General features: G+C 45.9%; 1 protein-coding gene across 6 annotated transcripts in view; it reads right to left on the bottom strand.

Annotated features, from left to right (window-relative positions):
* Positions 1-21,749, bottom strand: part of LOC118508986 (probable cyclin-dependent serine/threonine-protein kinase DDB_G0292550) — a 38,160-nt gene that overhangs the window by 3,400 nt on the left and 13,011 nt on the right. For 2 of the 6 annotated variants that reach the window (XM_036048979.1, XM_036048978.1), the window contains 4 exons: positions 11,115-11,667; positions 1,297-3,623; positions 916-1,018; positions 12-166 (listed from right to left, as the gene is read on the bottom strand). In XM_036048979.1, coding sequence (XP_035904872.1) covers positions 12-166; positions 916-1,018; positions 1,297-3,623; positions 11,115-11,184 — 2,655 coding nt within the window. In that variant the 5' untranslated portion in view covers positions 11,185-11,667. Of the gene's footprint in view, positions 1-11; positions 167-915; positions 1,044-1,272; positions 3,624-5,833; positions 5,892-6,880; positions 7,170-11,114; positions 11,668-21,749 lie in introns of those variants that run through there. The other 4 variants (XM_036048982.1, XM_036048981.1, XM_036048980.1 and 1 more) reach the window with 4 other exon arrangements.

Here is a 21,749-nt window from a genome sequence, read left to right as displayed (position 1 = left end):
TGCGCACTTACCCGCCAACCGTTTTCCCGGAACGAATCAATTTCGGCAAAGCTGGCGTCAACGTTGTTTACCTGCAGCATCACCATGTCCCAGAATCCTCTTAAATCTTCGCCCGTCGTTTGGAATTTTTCGTCCGGCGATTGGTTTAGGTTCGTGTAACATAAGTCTGTAGGTACAAGCGCGGGAAAAGAGAAGAATGAAATTAGTAAATTAGTATGATTACAGGGATCACCTAACTTGTTTACGATCAGCTTTGTTAGCTTTACTATGTTCCCATCGACCTTATAGTATGCTAAATGAAACAAACACAACCAGTCGACCGGGCCTCCGGTAGCAATAATAATTAATGCGAAAAAGCGCAAAGCGTACAACGAAATGAATGGTCACGAATTGGAAGCAAAAGTGTAAGGAGGAAACGATTGTAAATTCAGCACAACCCATCACACGGGGACGTGGATTGTTTTGATGGTGCGACCACCACAGCCGGCCTTTCATTACCAACTATTTACGGATCGATGGAATGTTTTGCTTGGTCTTACTCTTACGAGTTTGGCTTCTTGTTCTACAATACTGTGGTCAACGCCTATTCGTGGAAATTATCACCGTTAAATTGTATTGCACTAAATTATACTAAATTGAAAATACTATTTTTAAAAGGCAGAAAATAGTTTCAAAAGAATGATTACTAATCTTATCAGTCATAGACGTACGTCCCTAGATAGGCACACTGATTAAACAATATTTTTATAATCGGAAAACGTTATTCCCTATCAACAAGAGTACTGTTAATCTGCGGCAAATGTTATCTCAAAATTGACTACATTCGTTTTATCGGCACGTGACTCGAAAGAAATGTGTAAGCGCAGGTATAGTGAGATTCTTACTGCTAAACAGACAGCCCCTGCCAATACTAACCTTCAAATTGTTTCATTTTCTGCGAGCATAGCAGACGCGCCTTGCCAACGGCAACCAGAATGTATCCGTTTATGTCCTCTCCGAGCACCACAGTACCGTCAGCCTAAAATTAAAACCAAAACTATCAGCTACCAAACCACACACGCACTCACACACACACACACACACACACACGCACACACATAGGCGTACACGCGGGACTGGGATAAGCAAGCGGATTGTGATGCGTGCGGTGACAGATGAAAATGAAAATAGGGAACCTCCCCCACAGCAGTTCGGTTATGTTCTGCTCAGGCTCAGAAAAGCCGGACGATTGTTATCACTACCGCAACCGCATGCATCTCAACACACGCTTACTTTCCTTTGCTTCACTATGCGTACCTTCAGCTGATTGATTTCCTTCTCCACCTCGTCAGCCATTGTTCCCAGCCGCTTCTGTTCGGTTTTTAGAATCCGCAGGAAATGGTTGCCATCGAGCACATTATTATTATTATTATTGCTGCTGTTGGTGCCATTCGTGGATGGTTCGGTTAGGGAGGATGTTGGCGCTGGCCTATTACTTGAATGGTGGTTCGCATCTGGATGTTCTACGCCAGCCATCGTCACCATCGTACTGTCGCCGCCGCCACCACCGTTCGAGGTGCGCATACTATCCGCGGTCACGGCCAGCTGCTCGCCGTTACTACTATCACAATTTACAATTTCTCCACTGCCCGATTTGTCAAGAGCACAAAGCTCGTGGTCCTTTGCACAAGCCGCAGGTACGTTCACAAGCCCGTTGCTAACGTTGTTATTGGTGGTGCTGTGGCTGCTTGGTTGGACACTGTCGTTCTGCTGCTTACCGCTTTCGATCACACTCGTCGCGACTGCTGTCAACGCGTTTTGCTCGTCAGGTACGGTGGTGGTGGTGGTGGCGGCGCTACTGCCGTCGGAAGTCGACATTCGACCAACACCGCAATCGTCAGCGCTAGTCGACGACACCACTACCAGCGAGCGCATCTTTTCCTCCACTATCACCGTCGATGACGATACGGACGACGACGCACTGCCGGTAGAACTGTGGGGGCACTGTGACGCTGCTTCGTGACGATGATGCTGCTCCACCATTGCGTCGTCGGTTTGCGGTGGATCCGCGGAACGTGTACTAGCGTTACTATGGTGACGGCTGCTGCTGTTTAGCGCAGTATCTTCCTGCTCAGCAAGCCGTCCATTGTTGCTCGACAGCGTGCCGTTGGTGGTAGTGGTGGTGCGTGTTGTATGCGAAGAAAGTTGAGCACTCTTCATCACCATCGTCGATCGATGCGTCGTCGTCGTACCATCCGTACCGTTTCGATTCTTGTGGTGACGGTGATCTTCCTCCCGCGAAAGACTTAGCTGCTCGATGTGATCGGTGTAGCTGTTGCCATTCGAGGTGTAGCGCTTCGACACCGGGTTTGGCAGATTGGCATGCTCTTCCGCAGTGTTTCCATTCGCATGCGTCACATTGCCGTTGCTGTTGAGCGTGCGATTTGGTGATGATTTCGGTACTTTTTTCGGTGAAAAAATTTGCAACTGTGCACGAAACTCGGGCCGCAGGTGCCGCAACACTGGTAACGAGTCCACATCCGCATCCTCACCGGCGCCACCATTGATGTGTTTGTTGTTTTCGTCCACCGAACCGAACGTAGCAGCACCATGCGTACCGTTTGGCACGTGCCGCAGACTATCCGTTCCATTGGTCACACCATTTCGGGCTGCTCCAGTCCCGATCGATGCCGGATGCTGTCCGGCCATACCATGATGAGGCACCATCATCTTCACCGGCGTACCACCGTTATTTTCGTTCGCAATATTGTTGAGGTACTTGCGTTCGCTGCTGCTGTAGTTCTGTTTGTTTAGCACCACCACATCACTCGCACCGTACAGCTTCTCGACCCGCTGCTGGATAAAACTCTTCTTCGGTGTCATCAGCTGCGCTTGAACATCGTCCCGCGCGTGGCTGCTGATCTGTGACTGCGAGGAAATCACCTTCGATCTCATGCTGCCGACAAAACTGCCATTTCCGTTAAACATTCCGAGCGATGCTGCATTATCGGTCATATCGGTACCTGCGCCGCCGCCGGGCGGTGACATCACGGATCCATTGATTCCTCGCATTCTTCCCACACCACCACCGTTCACTACACCCGCTCCGTTCATTTTGAGCATTCGATTACCACCACCGCCAATCCCTGTCGCACTTCCGCTGTAATTGTTGTTGTTGTTGATGGTGTTGTTCATGCTAACGTAGCTCAGCGTGGGCGCCGTCAGCAGATGCCCACCGGTACCGGAATCGGTTCGGTTGTAGTGCAGCGTGGCAATGATAGGACGGCTTGGGGAAACTTCGCGCGACTTGTTAATGTCCTGGCGGAGTTTCGAATCGTACGTCGTCAGGTTCGAGTACCCATTGACGCAGCAGGCCAGATTCAGATAGCTCGGTTTCTTGTTCGTTGCTGCTGTAGGGGAACTGTCTCCACCGCCTAGCAGGGGCTGCTGCTGCTGCTGCGAATTGGCGGCTGTGGTCGTCGTAAGAACGGTACTGATGTGACCGGTTACCGGATCTAGTACGCTCGTGACAGCCTGGCAGTTAATTACCGGTAGCATACAACGCTCCTTGATGCCGGCCGTGAATTCACGCGTAATGTCCTTGCCGGATATGGGTGTTAGAAAGTTTAGCTCTCCGGAGGTATCTGCGGGAGAAGAGCAATCGTATGACAAACTATTAGTAACGATTAATAAGGATTATTTCAAAGGAAGATAGTTCTGAACATTGTCACGGCAATAAGAAAGGAATCAGTATTAGCATGATAGCCAACGGTAATAATCGCTATAAATTATACAGTTCGATCCGTTACTGGCACCACGCACTGATTCAATGGGAATGCCCTCTCAAAGATTTAAAAGGACTGATTTGGAATAATTATTATATTATTCATTTTTAGTTAGCAGAAACAAAATCCATCGGCTTCCAGTCTACAGAGCTAAGACTCCTATCTGTCTGCGTTGGGAAGTCCCTGCACCAGGTCTCAAGAATGTTCGTAGTATGTAGCAATGATCATCTCCAAGGTGTGCACTGTCCCAGATTTATTGTATATTCTAGCATCAACTCTATTGCGAGACGAAGCGGTCTAACCAAACACTAACCTATCCCAACGCATTTTTTCGTGGTACAAATTAAACATTCAGCAAAATCACTCGCCCAGCCGGCGGCCATAAATGACCGGCCAGTGACGTCAGCTTTTCGCCACACGACAAACGGCAGCCTTTGCCGACATCTTTACGGCTACTACCGGTAATGGTTAAAGGCCATTAAAATACTGCCCAGAAGGACACGGGCAACAAGCCGGCAAACGCGTGTCGTAAATATCGTCACCGAGGTCCTGCTGCACGCGTGACACTTTCCTCTGCTCTCTATTCAAGTGGGTGTCAAGGAGGCTCGTAGCGTGCCGTTCATTCTTCTCGCACTCACCCAGTTCCAGGGTTGATTACAATGCCAATCGAAGTGTGCTTTAGGCAAGGTTAACGGGGCACGGTCATGAGCACAATAAATTTATACAATCTTTCAGCCAGCACAAAATGGCATTAAACACATTGATTGCATCGTTGCAGCAACCGTTCGATACGTTTAAAAGCTTGCAAGATGTGTTAGAAATTTAGAAGCCGTAATTGACTTGTCTAGAACGAGTCTGGCAGCGTTAAGGATCCCTTATTTCACGACGATGAACGATTGGAGAAATGTTTGCTGGTACAATCACAAAAAAAAATGGAATCGCCCTTCAACAAATAACTCATCATCATCCCCGTCCGTATCAGTGCGGTACATTGGCATCGATCAAACTGTCGTTGTGCTGTAGATAAATTACTCGTGCTCTTTACGGCACACAAAGTCACTTTGATAAATGAGTCTTTCTTAAGATGGATCATTCATTCGCCATCGCCTTTTTACACCCCTTTATCGCTGTACACGGCATCGAATCGCTGTATCGGTAAGTTGCTCATGACCGATAAACTTCAAGTGTGTGAAGTGTGTGCAATGTTTGCCCGGCCGGCAACGTATTGACATTTTCAATTTGTCCGATCACAGAAGCTCCCACTGCGATGGAGCACAATGGCCATTCGTTTAAGGAAACTTGATTTAAAAAATTTAAAATATTGTAAGAAACTCGTCTAGGTAACTCAATATAGATGTATACATTGAGAAACATATTGAACTTTTCCGAGACACACCAATTTCTCTCTCTCTCTCTCTCTCTCTCTCTCTCTCTCTCTCTAAGACCTCTTAAGGTCATGCCTGCCATTTCTGTCTATCTAGACTTAATGATACCATGTCGTTGGATAGTCAAGTCAGTCCTCACTACGAGAGAACTGTTCGGATGGGATTTGAACCCCGGTCCTGTCGTTTGAAGCCCAGCGGCGTTGTCACCTCTACCACTACCAATTTGTAGAGTGGTATTGGTGGTGGTATACACCTATTCTTATCAATTGCTTTTGGCAAACAAACTTTTACACATACACAGCCATACTTTCCCAAACACACACTCTTATCATTCCTGTTTGTTTTTGTCTTTTTTTCAGTTTCACCACCCATATACGCGGAAGTAAAACACGATTAATTCAATTGCTTGCAGTTGGAGCGTACGGCTTATGTACATACTCTCCACATCGATACTCCAACATACAACAAGGAACCTAACACGGGCGATCGTTCCGAAACATTGGACGGCGGCCAATTACTGCTACACATAAACATGAGAGATAGCGCACGAAAACAACGATGCAAGCATGTTATGATAACTCTCTGCGGTGTTTTGCTTCTTGTTCTTCTGCTGCTGCTGCTGCTCAGTCGCGCCCGAAGATTGCGTAGCGAATTGCATCCGATATGTTTACACGAGGGGCTAACCTTCTTCACATGGTGTGCTCCAGTAACATGATAACAACGACATCAACACCACAGTCGTAATGCACTGGTAACTTCCATTTTTGTATCAGCTCGAATCGCATCGGAATATTGCCCGAATTGTGGATTTATTGCCCGAACATCGCGGAATAGCAGATGAGTCACATTGCATTAGTCACAGAGCGTGGTAGCGAGTAACAAATATAACATTTAACACGTCACAGTTTACCGTGGAGTATCCCGGAGGTATAGGCATCTAGACAACATTGTAAGACCATTTTTATGGATGATCTCTTACGGAGACAGATCTCCACTTCGGCTAATCCACAGCCACAACCCACAGTGTCACTGGTTCGAAAATGCAATCACCGTAATGAGTAGGTGTTACTGCACGAGGCTGCGACCACTTCAACACATTCAGATCTTCAAGAATATGTACCGCGTAGGTAGATAGCTAATGATGCATTCATGGAGAGATACTGATGTTTATGGCTCTGTTTTTTTCTGCTTTTTCAGAGACTTATGGCACTAAGTAATACTCGTCTAAGGGAACAGAATTGAAGAATTCACCTTAAGATCTCGCTGCTTTCGTAATAAACGCTACGTTGGGATGTTCTTCACACCAATTCTTCACCTATCATGCACTTTTGTTGCACACACAAAATCGCTACAAATTACTATCAAGAAACTATGATCTGAGCACGGTTTCTGATCACTGGAGAGCTTCCCGTCCAGTTTTGCCACCACAAAAACTGCAAACACTTGCGCACGTTGCGTCAGCGGACAGCTATGCGTGACGCGTTGTTCTCCTTGCAGCGCCACACATGCGAACTGGTTTCCCGCGACCAGACCCCACACATTCACGCAGTCGCGCCCGATCGATGAATGACGCTCCATCCAGCGACTATTCAACAATTGGCGACGCATTCCACTTTACCAATCGCTGGTGCATGTTTTGCATGCGGGGCTCTGCTGCACAATTTGCAATTTATTTCTCATTTGTTCAACTCAATCTCAATATGCACGCACATTTATGGTTGTTTAACCTACTTTCTGTTGCTGTATGAAACCTCGAGATGTCGATCACTTTTTGTATGAGAAGGCGCGAGGGAACAAGTCGCGCGATAAGAAGAACACTCACTTTCAGTTTCAATCTTTATCACTTACTTCACGCACACGCAGTGGAGTTATGCTGCCCACACTAATGTACTACGACTCTAATTGGAAGGCACCGCAGCGTTTGGTTGCACTGTAACAGCAGTTACACGAAAGGGCGGTCTGTTCACAACCGCAACCGAAATCAACACAACCGCTCGGACCGACTGCCGAACGCACATTGGAGCTGTTTCTACGATGGTGAGGCACTTGGAAGCCCTCTTTCGCTCTCCCTAGTACCACGCCACAATCGCGAGCGACACGCGATCGTGGTGTTAGTGCCTTAGCCACCGCCGTTCCGAGGGAGACTCCTTTCCCTTTCCCTTCAGGCACTCCTCCCAGACAGCTTCTCTCTTCTGTGACGCAATGTCCCATGGAGGCGCCCGTACAAGGGATTAAGCGCGGACGATGGAGGGACGATGGTCCCATCCGTCCAGTAGTAGCTGTTGAGAGCCGAGTCTTACCTTGAGTCTCAGTGCATTACCAACCCACATTCGTCTCGCTTAGGTGCAGCAGCGTGCCGCGTGCGCTATCCACCCCAAAACAGCATCAGAAGGCGTCGGCGGACATTTGTATACACCGACGCACGCGACGTATATTATTGCCGGCGCAGTACGCGCAGACGGACGTGACACTCACGCACATCGGTGGCGGCGAGCGAGAGTAATCGGTGGAGTTACATCGCCCATTGGGGAGGTTCCGCACACTGTGCTCTAGGGCTTCATTCAGAGGCCGAGTGGGTGATGTGCACTGGATTAAAGCGTTTCGATCCACGGGACGGATTTTGTACTGTGGATGGCTGTTCTGGTTCCCATGTTGGGAAGCGAATAAAAAATGCATTGCTGGGTGGACGGACAGTGTGGACTTCACTTATGGAGAACAAATGGAGAAAAGGGTAGATGGAATCGGACACCAACCTGAGGGCTTTAATTACGGTGGATCCGTGTAAGCCTGGCTGTTGGTTTGTCTGAAGCACCCGGAGGTAAAGGATTAGGATTTGGATATGTAACTGTTTTGTAGCTAAGCTGTTCGGGACATTTCAAAACAATTCATTACCTTTATGAAGGCTTTTGAGGAGGATTATTCTTGTTTAAGGTAGAATTGGAATCAAATATTTCAGTTCAGAATAGGCTGTGAAGATTCTACAACAACATGCGCTGAGTCGACAAAAGGGAGGTATCTCCAGAGCTCCATCAGAAGCTTTTCAACTTCATCTTAAAAACTCTCCAAAGGCGTTCATTCTCGTGTCTGCATTTTCCCACCCAGCAAGAAGCCGGCAACTGGTGTAAAGACGCCGTAATAACCACAATAAAAATTCTGCTAATGACGTCCCACACGCCCTCTAGCTTCATTAAAAACTCATCAACAGCCCATGTGACCAAATGCAAAACTAACGGATTATACCTAAAATAAATATACACCGCATTAAGCAGGTGCTAATTGCTTTTATACATGGCACAAAGGCTTTAAATAATTGTAACTTATAGCCAAGGCATGTGTGTTTTTAATTAATAACAAAATCTTGGAGGAAGAGAAAGAAACCCTGCATCAAGATCAGTTAAAAAATGGGTCACTTTGAGTGTCACTCGTTTCAATATTTCGATTCTTATTTGCATAACAAGCTTTACTGACTCTGTTCGATAAAAAAAACATTCCTTCTCGAACAGAACCCAGCACACATGTTAGCCATCACTTGTCCATGAATGCCAAGGCTAAAGCATTCAAGATGCGTGCATAATTAAGTCCATAAAAACACAAATTTAGGGAGAAAAACAAAACAATACGATAGAAAAACGGGCAACCCGAGTCTCGCATCGGAGAACCAACTCCAACTTCAACCCGTCCTTGAAGGTTGAATGCCACACGCCTCCAAATTCTTTCAACCCGAAGGAACTTTTTTCCAGCATGCTATAAAGCAATCGTTCAACGTCACTAGCAACAAGTCACAGGACGGAACCCCAAATTTCACCCCCATTTGCGTGCGTGAAGGAACTAACCTATGTCCTCGAGGGGGAGGTGGTTGGAGGCCAAAATAGAACCTTCGTTTGGTGAGCGCAACTAAAAAAAAGGTTCTTCGATCGGAAACAATTGAGAAAGACAGAGAGGAGTATTTTGTTTGCAATTTTTATACAATTCCGACAGGACTAATCAAATTGAAAGCAACAAAAACCCACAAGAAGAGGATATGTAAAAATGGAAAGTAGAAGGAATCCAAAAATTTCCGTTTGACATTGACCTTCGCCTACGGGTTTGAAAGGGGTTTTACGGATATACTGTCCCCAATTTTTTTCTGTTCCATTCTTATTTTTTCCAGCAAATAAAAACAGAGACACACAATGAAACAATAGCAAATGCGTACCTCCACCGATACGCATTCAAAACATGGCCTTTTGACTCGCGGTGAGGCGTCCAGGGCAGAATACTAGCTTCCAAAAGCGGATAAGCGGACGTATTGAAAAAACAAATCAATCCCACGTTTCCACCCCACAAAGGTGTGCGGCACTTTTACCGAAGGTGTGCGCACACGTAATCCTGTTTCCGGTCCATATGACTTGACGTGAGGGATAGGAGAAACAGCATGATAAATGGTTCTGTACGGCAGAACGTACCGAGCGAGGCTTCATTATGCGACTTACACGTGCACAACGCGTGGGACACAGTTTCGCGTTCGGTTCCATTTCTTTTGGTGGCAAGTGTTTCGTGGACCTGCTTCCCACACGCTTAACACACTAATAAACGATCCAATTTTTGGCAATCGTCACTCCATCCGGGAATGACACTTTTATATGGTGTTTGTGTTTGAGATTCGGACCAAAACGCGTGTCGGCGGTTGTCCCCTTGATTTATCTTCGCGCCACGATTCATATACGCGCGTACGACCGGTTTGGAAATTCAATGTCAGCCGTTGGTGCCGTCGTTTCAACCGAAGCAAGTTGTTTACCGGTTCCATCCTTATCGGGGGGGATGATTCGACCACCGGCAGACTATTTTTCCCGTGCCCGTTAAAACGTCATTCTGCCTAGCGCTGTGAACAAACCGGCTCCGGCCACATTTGGCCACCCCGAAATGGCCGTGAAGAAATGGCTTCCTGCTTACACCGGAATCGTTCTTGGGACACGTCCACCCACTCACGCCGGGGGGTACAAAAAATATAAACACAGTTGAGTGTACCAACAGTTTATAGTCTTTTTTATCCAATCTTTTTTTTACAGACAATATATGATATTGAAGTCAAAAGACACACAGCAACTACGGCCAACATAGACGAGAAACTGCAAATGAACATTTGTTTTATACTTTCAGTGCTATTCTGAGATGTTGGTAAGGCTGCGACTCATCCCGACGTCCAGTTATGATCGTTTCGATTTTTAAATCTTCTCTTCACTTCTGGAGAGAAATTCCGGCAAATGTTCTACAACACTTTATCGAATGCCATCTAGACTGATGACCGGTAGTGAGGACCCACTACCCAACTACGCGAAACCAATAATTCCAGTAAACCATTCGATGGCCTACATGACCTAGTAGGTCGCATAGCCAAGAAGGGAGGGAGAGAGTGTCGTGTACAATCGTGTACATCCCATCCCTTGGAATTCGGCAATATTTGACGAGAAAATCCGAGGTTCCAATAGCTTATGTTGATGAGCATGTCGTCCATCGAAGAAATCTCCCAACAGACCTCAACAGCAGCCAACAGAACTTTTTATGAAACCTCTATCAGAAGACCTTATTAAATTACTCAAAACAGAGTAGAAGCTGATCGACAAATCCCATAAAGAGCGAGGAACATGCTAACAATTATATTTACGACGTCTCTGAATAAGAATCAAGCTATCCGGGGAAAAATTTGTTCACTCAGAAAATTGTTTACAATATTTTTATAGGAAGCTACTTGGACGTAAGAATGGACATTCAGTCAACTGTTGTAATATCAATTGTATTGCCATCCTAAATTAAATTTTTTTTATGTTAAATGATACGTTCGCAAATTCTCTCCCCCTCTGTAGTATTTTTATTAAAATATTGTTATATTCTTGCAGTGATCACATCAAAGTTACTATACAATCGCGAAAAGAATTCCAAATGCTTCCAGAAACGCATTCCAAATCACATCCCACCCTGTTCTCACCTGAGAAGTCGGTCGAATCAGCATCTACATCAAGCGAGCAACTACCGATGGAATCTACACTTCTATCCATATTCCAACCGCGGGGACAGAAGAGTAGATCGCCACGCTGTCTCACTTTCTCGCGGTACTGACCGCTGACGTTTTGGCCCGTGCTGCCTGGCCGTCTACTCTTCGTCCGCAAAGTAGTGGGGGTAGTAGCCGAATGAATTAATAACAACACACCGCCACCGCGCCCAGTGTGAACCGCCGTTCCATTTACTTCGCCACCGTCAAGAAGGGACCGAAGTTGCACGACGTGGCCAAATGAGGATGCATATATGTATATTCAACTGCCCACTGTTGGCCTGTGCCAAATTTTATCTCACCATTTATTATTCACACACACACACAGAAAAACATTCACATACACACTCGTAACACTGCAACACTGTTCAACACTTAAATGCATAAAACTTTTATCAAACTTTAGTGTAGTGGACTAATTTGCTTCCCCGTTGATGACGGAGAGGCAACACTGTTCACAACGAATTTTCACCGGACACACCGGATCTCTCTAAAGAAGTAGGACGAGAAAATGAGTATTTAAAATGCAGTTTAAGAAAACGGAAGTCAATTACAGATTAAAGGCACGTTAAAAAAATACAGCCAAACACGTACAACGGGAACAAAAAGACAAACTGCTGAAATATTAAAATCCACTTCACTTGTGACAGACTGCAGCTGTTTCGAGGAACTCAACACGCAACCCAACTTCACCGTACCAAGGGGGGGAAGGCCAACCGACCCGGGGGCTGCCTGGGGCTATTTAGCTTCCTTCCAAATAGCCGCTTCCACTTGTGGGGTCGCTACTCTACTGCATTCGTTCGCGCAGAAGTAGAACCCCAGTAGCAGTAGTGGTAGAACAGAAATAAAACACAATCTGCCCGGATGTAGTGTTTTAGAGCACCGCCGGGAGACACGCAGGAAAGGAAGCTTCCTATCCTGCTAGGGGTCTCCTCTATCGCAGGGATCTTCCGCTTTTTTTTGTCTATTCAGACGATATAGCACACGACAAGCTTCACAGTAGCGTTATGCCCCTCGGGAACCATACCGACGACGGTTTGCACAAGTTGCCCTCCCAAGAGTGGAACTCCTCAATATCCGTTCCGAAATATCTACTCTGCCGCAGTGTAGTGTCCTGTGGTAAAGAATTCCGCTCCTGGGGGGAAAACTCGTGGCAACACGGTGCACAGTGTCGTGTGCTTCAGTCAGAAGGCCGGCCCCGTCAGCAACGAGGTGTAGTAGGAACGCGTCGCGAGAATTACCGTTTGCAGTTCGTTAATTTAACGGAACATTCTATGGCGGTACGTTCTGCAGCGCCGTTTCGTCGTTCGGTCTAAATCTGGAAAGAAAATGGAAAAGAAAGGAAATAGTGCACCACATTAGTAAAGCCGTTTGATGCTACAACACGCTAGATGGGGCAAAAGATGGAAAGGTAGGAACCATTAGGCGCTAGGTAGTGTACCACGCTCCACGGGGAAAACAGAGAATCGCGCTGGCGGAAAAATCATTATAATTTAAACCGGGAAAAAAACTGTCACGACTAACAGCAGAAGGAGGTTCATGAGCTAGAGCACGGGCGTGTTTCGGTGGTGTCAGAGGAAATCTAATGATAGAGTGGTTCCCTGCTCTAGCCGGCAAAAGCCGGTGACAAGACGGAGCTGAGCTTCCGACGAGGGTTCAAGACTCTGTGCTGTTTCGTACAAACACCACCTCGTCTTCCCAATGCAGCACGACAAGATACACGTGATGCGTGTTCGCTACCACCTCAGTTGTGAGGGAACATTCCTACAATTTTAGAATCACCGTCTCATACCCACAACAACCCCCCCGAGAGGCTCGAAACAAGCCAAAGAACGCGCCTCATCAGCACTGAAAGACAAGATACCACCACTGATTATCTTCACAGCGCACTTCACTCAACTCTCGGGAAGGAAGATCTCGCAAGGCAGCGAAGATCACTGCGGCCGACCTCCACCTTAACACGGGCATCAATCGCCATCGTTTGCCTCACAGATGCATAGCGCTGCATTGCAAACGGGGCATTGTGCTTGTGTGCACATTGTCGGAATCTCACAGCGCGGAGGAACCTTTGAAATCGGATAGCCGGATGGGTGGAACGGCGATTTTTTTTCTTTTCCTACCCATCAGAATGTCATCTTTTGTTCTCGATCGGGGGAGGCGAAAGGTCATCTGTAGTTCCTCCCGAACGGTTCTGGGGCGCATCAGATGGAAAATCGTTATTCCATTGAAACAGAGCGCGCGCGAAAGGTCAATTAAAAATGGTGTCCCCTTATCGCAATGTTACAGTTTTCCTTTCAACAGAGTAGAGCGCTCAGACTCTTGACTGGGTCTTTTTTAGCCAACTCAAATTCTAAAATCCAAATCCCAACGCACAAGAAACACGGATTAAAAAAGCACTCACCCATGTAGCGCACGTAACGCAACGCAAACACACACACAACACAGGTACTTAAAAATAGATCATTCTATTTTAGGGACCCCTGCCTGTGCTAATGCAACCGCTGCACGCTGATGCAGCCGACCGATCGCTTATCCCAAAAAGGCAAGGGGATAAGCGAGAACAGTTCATGCTCCCCCGTTCTATGGGATGTATACGATGGAATGAAATATGCACTTCAACGGTGTGTGGCAGTCGAACGTGTCGTCCGTATCGCCTCATCTGCCTGTCGAGTTGTTGTGGTTAGTCCCCAAAAAACGCGAAATGTCAATGCAGTTCGATGCATTTTGAGTAGCAGCTTAGGGGTAAAAGAATGGTTCGGTATTCAGAACATTTCCATCGTATGAGAACCATCATCAAACCTATCCTGCAACGCTTAGACAAGGTGTGTTTTGGTCTAAAAATATATGTGTGTAGCTGTCGTGTCATACTTTATTTATAAACACACACTCAAATTAAGTATGGTTTTGTGCTAAATTAGTTACCTTCATCTAATGCATTGATTTTTGTTTTAACGAACCTGTTGAAACTGAGCTCATGCATGCTCAAAGTTGTCGTGAGTGGTGAGACAATCGAAAAACCTGAAACTAATTTGTCAATTTGAGCGACACTCCCCACTAGAGCACGCTGACCACGACAACGACCCATCATGACGCCATCCTAAGTGTACGAGCACTACAGCCACCACAGCCAGGTGACAAACAGTAGACGATGATCTCATAAGACCTTCAGAATCGCGTCATTGCGCTGCGAGAGGCATATTTCAGACATATTTCAAATCACACTAATTCTTGTTTTGGGAATCTTCTCTTGTAAATGACATAAGAGGTTTGAAGGAACGCCAGATTGCCTAACAACATCTTCAAACCATACCACAAGAGAAGAGTTACCGAATAAGGAATTAGTGCGGTATCCTTACACTTCAAAACTTCGCCCAACCGTAGGATGCGCTCGATGAGTGAGATTTCACTTTCAACCCCCATGCATGCGCGCCCACACACTTCACTCCTTTCGCCGTCAACGCCGGCCAGCGGTCATTCACTTCTCTTCACGGGTTTTCTCCCCCATTTCGGAATTCTATTCCACATGACTCACAGCCAACTGTCAAAGGAAGCAGCAATATATGCTTTCATCGCACCACTATACCCTTGCGAACGGTGTAACGCAGAGGCGGCGGCTCCCGAAATCCAATCATCACGAGGGCGTTCTACCTCACACCTTCTCCGCCCACGGGCAACAATCGCATCCGAATGCACCCAATAAAGCTAAGGGTGCCATAACGACTTCTGAATGATCTGCAGCCGAAAAAAAGGTGGCGGTTTGTGGCGCCTCCACGAAGATGTTGATGACGATCCCCCAAACAAAACAAAAAACAGCTAATACGATGTTAAATCCCGTTACAAGGTAAAACCTATGCTTTATGTGTTTTTTTTTTGGGGTGGAAAGCATAGCATCCATTTCATCCTACACGTAGAAGTCTTTTTATATTTATTTCGGGAGGCTTAAGTCACTAACTCATGATCGTGGTGCGCTTCACCTTGTTGCCGTGGTTCGGGCGTTTTTTTGGCGTAGGGAGTTTCCCCGTAACCATTCCCTTTCAATAAAAGGGAAGTTCTCCTTGTAGGGGTTACAACTTTCACAAAGTCCACTTTGGCAATAAAGAAAACAAAAAACGACAAGGATGTTCAAATATGGAACAGCATAGTACGATGCGAAACATATTATGTCCGGCTGGGAGAAAGTGCTTTATGATGCAGTCTTATTGCAATATATTCATACTGTGATGCATGTAACCGACAGAGCTATGGTAGCTTTGTGTATTAAGCATCTCTCATTGGCGACAGCGCAACTGCAAATCTTGATCAGGACAGTTTCTTTTTGAAACTTCTTGGAAACTTTTTAAGGAGTTGAGAAATAGTTTTGAGCATCTCAAGTACCGTTCATAACAGATCTCGGCCTGCCATTTCTGTCTTGCTGTGACTTGATTTTACCCGTAAGCAAAGTAGTCAGCCCTGCGTATGGGGTGGCGGTCTGGATGGGATTTGAGCCCCGGTCCTGCCGTGTGAAAGTCATACCACTTAATTATAGTCTAACATTGTTTCAGTAGCCTCTTTGCTAATTGGATGCTCATTAACTGATCTTTAGCCTATATTATAGCTCTGGCGATATGCAGAATGATAGAGGTAGCCTTATCTTTAAAAGTAACTCGAATCCAGCACTTAGCTTGCTTGCTTGCATATCAGCAATCAGCGTTGATGACAACTCACAATGAAATGGTCATTGTATTTTAAAAGAAGGTAATCAAGGTGTTCCGACACCCTAATCTATGCTCCACTTAACTGTCATTTACAAACAATATAATTTGCGACACATTCACAGGTTCACTCTCCAACGTTTAACGACGAAATGCCATACATTATTCATCTGAGCGATCCTTTCAAAAGAGTCGATTTTTTTTTTTTTTTTGGACAGAAACAGCAACAATCAATTGAATTGAATTTTAACACCACCTTTGCGAAAGGCAATTAAGGCAAATGCAAACATCGTTACGAACAACAAAAAAAGACGCACCAAAACGGTAGCAAATAGAAACAGCCCGAATCGAGCCGCACCACCTTTCGGGGGTGCAGCCGCATGAGTGAAAGTTTTGATGAAAATATGTTAATTAAAGATCATTAAAGTACGCTGCCAAAAGAGAGCAAAGGTACGCACGCACAGTGAGGTACAAATGCACACCTTTTTCAGTCACAACAGTAGTTTTGGAACAGTTTTTTATTGTGTGTAAGCCTGTTTAATTTGCGTGGCCAATTTCACACCCACCCAGAGTGGGCACTTTGTAATTATAGTGCCTCCTCCTCGGAGAGGAGGAATCTGTTGCTAAATTAACGCTGCATGTAAATTGCTTAAACCGTGTAAGGAAATGGTGGAAAATCTGTTTATTTTCTTACAATGCGAAGCGTATGATTAGTATTTACACCTTTGAAAATTGGAAGATTCGTATGATGATGTAAACCCACTTCACACATGCTGGGGATGAGACTTGAAAAAAAAGTGAGATGAAGAGAAGGAAAGAAAAAGTGGACCTCACTGCACGACTACGATGACAAATAATGGGTTTTGTATATTGTGGGGTAAACTAAATTAATTGTCCTCCGGACGAACGAATTGGATGCTGTCAGTCATCGTATATTTAAATCAACTGATTGCACACACTCACACCAGCGTCGTCTGAACGCGATTGACATCGTTGACAGATATTTCATCACATTTCATAATTGCTCATAACGTCCCACGAGGCGCTAGCATAATCGATTTTCGTTCTACAACATAAGTCTCCACCAGTGATCGATATCAACAGAAAACGGACACTTGACAGTTAGACTCTGCTATTCCTGGAACCATCGCGAGACCCCAATTTCTTTAAGTAGAACCACTTTTGAAATATTAAAAGCATCGTTATTCCTATTTTTACTGTGGCCCTCTCACTCAACAGAAAGGGGCCACATTTTGACGAGCTACAAATATGTCGTCTGCATTTAAGCAAAATGTTTCCAGAGCCCTGCTAAGCATTTCTATTTCCCAAAATCTCGTCTCGTCTTGCCGCTTACAATGATAGAGGCTCAAATGGATTTACAGGGAACGTTCATAGCAAACACGTGTCCCGTGTGTCATGGGGCGAATATAATCGCTCCAGAGGAACATAACTTTCCCACTAGCGATGAGTGAGTCATCGGAATGCTGATGAAGCGTACAGGCATAGACGTCCAGACACTGTCCCCTGTACGAATCTCAATCAACACTTCAGACCCTATTTGATAGCCATACCCCTTCACCTACCACGTAGCCAACGAGATGAAACAGTATCGTGATTTATGTGTTGCTCTTAAACGGTTCTTCTCGTTCTCCAAGATGTCTACTCCATCTTCTTTTGCTTTGGTTGAATGGGTGGCTGAGTGTTCAAATTTTCCACTTTTTCTTTCCAACATCCCAAGACCTTTGGTCAACTTAAACTTGGCCGAACGAAAGGCACACAATGGCAAATCGGCGAGTGCAATTTTCATCACCAACGCACACACACGCGCGAAATTTCACTTTTTCACGCACGTCATTAACATCGAGACGATACCGGAAAAAAAGATTGCACTGAACGAAAGCAGCATGCAACGAACGAGCATTATCGATCGATTTGATAAGCTAACAAACAAAAAAAACCCAGCACGCAATCGTTCCACTTTCTCCCGTACCCAAATCGAACGGACACACACACGGTAGCCGCCAGGCGTCTTTACAATGCCGCACTCTACTGGAGGATTGGACTTTTCACCAGATCGGGTGCTTCAAGCCTTCGACGGTTGTACGCATAAGTCACGTCACACCTTGCACACGTTCGTTCGAACAGTTATCGTAACTGTTTGTACTTGACGACGGTTTCCCTAAATCACGCGTTCGTGAAGCGCAAGTTGTAATGGTCGTACCAGCCAGCACAATCCAAACCCCAAATGCAACTGGCGAACGGCGAGGCAGAGAACCAACCACCACAAGGAATGTTAAAACTTCCGGGCGAAAGTTGACACTGACTGGCGGCGGTGATGATCATCCGCTTGTTTTCGCCGACGACCGGTGTGTTGAACTGCCAGTGCCAAAGTTCAACGACATACATACGGGGTGAAGTGTGGTGTGGTGAAGTTATGAAGATGACGTAAAACATCCCGAAGAACTTGTAGATAGGTGTGGTGCCTTGTGGACTACTCTTCGGCAGGATGTCATTAAAACGATCACTAAAATAAGGGGACTTTATGAGGTACTGGATACTTTGCGGTTTGGGTGGAAATAGTTTGCAAAAATTGGATTGCAAATCAAGCGTTCCTAAACTGCGAACTATAACAGTTTACTCCGGTTGCGGTCGCCTGCTTTGTGAAAACCGTAAAACGTAATCGAATTAGTTGATGTATATTCTGCCGCCACAAACCACGAAAGAAGCCATTTCTATGCAATGGGAACATGATACAATGTTATGAGTTGTTTTGAACAATTAAAGACGCAGATGGGTAGGACTGTTTGTGCAGTCTAAAGTTAAATCAGAAAACTGTTAAAAGTTTAGAACCTAGCGAAAGAATGCATTAGAATTAGCTGATGCTAGGCTAGTATCCGGGGTATGGGGCGAGCCGGTGGCCGAGGCGATAGGCGAGGGTCTTCACACGGCAGGACCTGGGTTCAAATCCCATCCAGACCGACTCCCCGAACGTAGGACTGACTTCTTTGCTACGAGTCAAATAAAGTCACAGAAAGCCAGTAATGGCAAGCCGAGACCTCTCGAGGTTGTAGTGCCAAGGAAGAAGAAGAAGAAGAAGGCTAGTATAAATTGGAAATCATTTTTCACTGAATTTAAAACCATGTTTATGGCGGGCTTTTTTCCGTGAATTGGTGGAGTTGAAGTAGAAATTTATCCCACCAAACGCCCGTAAAAAATCGTTTATGAAGAGTTCAGGCTCAAAGTATATTCTCCGCAGTCGTAAAACTTCAACTCATACGAAACCTCGCACCCATCAACCTAAAACCTCTACCAACACAACTCCTCGCCCATTGTCCCACCCAATAGTGGATGTGAAAAGTAAACTCTAATTCTCTTGCACAAACGTCACACGCACACGAAAAGTCTAATTTCCTGTCCTTTCACAAACTGTCCCACCGTGCATGCACCACACACCCTAGAAAGTGACCTCCTAACTGTTCACATACAACCTACTGGACTAAAGCGTCAGAGAACAGCTGGTTGGACACACGGGCAGTTGGGATTAATTTCTACTTCAACTCCCAGGTCCCACCAGTTCATGGTGGAAAATCCAAACCCATTCGCCGTTGTTTCGCGATAGAATAGGTACTCTACTGCTTGCTATACAACCCCATCCGATATCTGCCCTAGATCTAGACAGTTGCACCATCACGTGGATACTACCCGGTTTCAGTAGCACCGGGTGGGAAACCCCGTTGACAAAACCGGCACCATGATTCTTGCTTCCTCAGCATGCGCGATTGAGGTAAATCGGCGTGCAAAGCGACGGTGTATGATTGCTGCAATGGTCGGTGGTGTCACCATAATTCCTTCGACACGACAATTTAGGAGATCGTCGATAGTTTCTCCCGAACGCTACCCAACCGGACACTGTCTGGAGCACGTCTACCGGCACCCAACACCGTACTTTGCTGTGTCGGACATTGGCCGCCAACAAGTTGAGAACGAACGAAGGAAGTAAGGATTTATGTCACTTTGCGACGGGTGTTAGACAGCGCCGTTGTGCTTGGGTGGTGACAGCGTCGATGTAACAGTACCAACAACACCGGAAATGGCAAAACTTGGAAACGAAAATTGGCAAATATCCACCTTTCTCGAGCGTAGAAAAACAAGGCTCGATAGAATTGATTTTATTACGAAACGAAGGTAGGTTCTTGACTTTTGGCAGGGCTAACGTTTTCAAGATGAAACTTTTACGAAGGACGTTTACGTTGAAAAGTTTGCCACCAAATGCTAAACCTTGGGCAACCCATACTGATGATAGTGGCGCTTACAGAAAGGAATCTCGGTTACCAGTTAAGTTTGTTTGATCAATCTACTGTTGACTTTGAGGTAAAGTCTGTTTATCAAGATATTTTTTGGGCGTTTCGCTCGGAGTGCTATTTACCATCCGTCAGCTCCGAAAGCGAGAGCAAACGGCACACACGCATCCACCAACACTAACCGGCCATACGCTACCAATCAATGAAGGCAGTTGCTTCAACACAACGAGCCGCACGCGACAATTTCTGCAATCACATGAATCTTCTTGCACGCGACTCAACAGTCGTCTTCCCTTATTCGTGTCGTAGAGGAGGATAAAAAAATGCAAAACTGATGCCCATTTCAAGAAGACGAGGATCGCTACGATCGGCTCGTAGCAGCAGGGTTGCATCATTACGAATTGTACGGAATCTCCGGTACGGCTAAGTATCATGGCGTGCATTAACATATGCCGGGTGTCGGCAAGATGCATACTCCGACGGTCTCCAGCCGCATGGCACAACAGCGTGTATCGAATGGTGGGGATATTGTCGTGATCGCACAACATGACATTAATTGTACAATTTGTTGCCACTAATTGATGGACTATCTGCAGCCATCAATCTGTCGCCATGTGCTGTTGTTGCAGCTTGCAAATCTTGACTGAGGTGTTTCGTTTACGGGTTTCCTCCGTGTTGAATAACTTGTGCTTCAAACAACAGATAGCTACAATAAATAAAGACTACAGAAAGTATAAGCACTTGAGAAAATACTCCACCAAATTCAATCAACATAGGAAAGGCAGAGCATAATGTAAGAAAAAAAGGGAAGTCACCTCCCTCAAATACGACCAATCAAGTGCGTTAACATAAATGGTCACTCCCAATTGAAGGTGAAGGAGGGAGCAGACAGCATCCACGATATCCGAGGAGCCTGGCAAATGTGACACGAACCAACCGACGAACCACATTTCGCGACTCAAGCGACACTAATCAAGCGAAGCCGACCTCTTGACTCCGTGATTAGCGTAATTAGAGAACCACCGAAGCAGTCCCCCACAGATAATCTTCCAGCGCACGATTTAATTCACTCAGTCTCCACCAAAACCATTTACAGTCTATGTCATTAGACAGTTGCGCGTTCCATTTCCTTCTTTCTCGGTCGCGCACGGAGGTTTTGAAAAAAAGGAAAACAGTCTTGTACTGCTACCCGCACAGGTGATTGGTACTGTTTCCTCTAGCAAAGTTACCTAATTCCTGCGCTGACTGGGGCCGATTTGAGGGCGGACACACACATTATTACAGCATACAGAGGTTCATGTTGCCCGCCGGTGGTGAAGGTAGCGCGGCGCACCGATGGCGCACTGATACTGATACAACATTACGGAAAAGCCGATCTTCTTCGAGTCGATCATGCAGAAACTACGAGGAAGCCGATCGAAATACTCCCACAACGTACATGGCACCAAAAAAAAAAACGCTGCGGAACTCAGGCCAAAAAAACACAGAAATAAATACGGCAAGTGTATGCGCTTTCGGTGATAGTGCACGATTCGTTCTACGCACGAAACGATTGCATGTCTGCTGCACTATCCAAGCGT

This window comes from Anopheles stephensi, chromosome 3 (assembly GCF_013141755.1).
Source record: "Anopheles stephensi strain Indian chromosome 3, UCI_ANSTEP_V1.0, whole genome shotgun sequence".
Lineage (NCBI taxonomy): Eukaryota > Metazoa > Arthropoda > Insecta > Diptera > Culicidae > Anopheles > Anopheles stephensi.
This window is presented reverse-complemented; position numbering and strand designations above follow the sequence as displayed.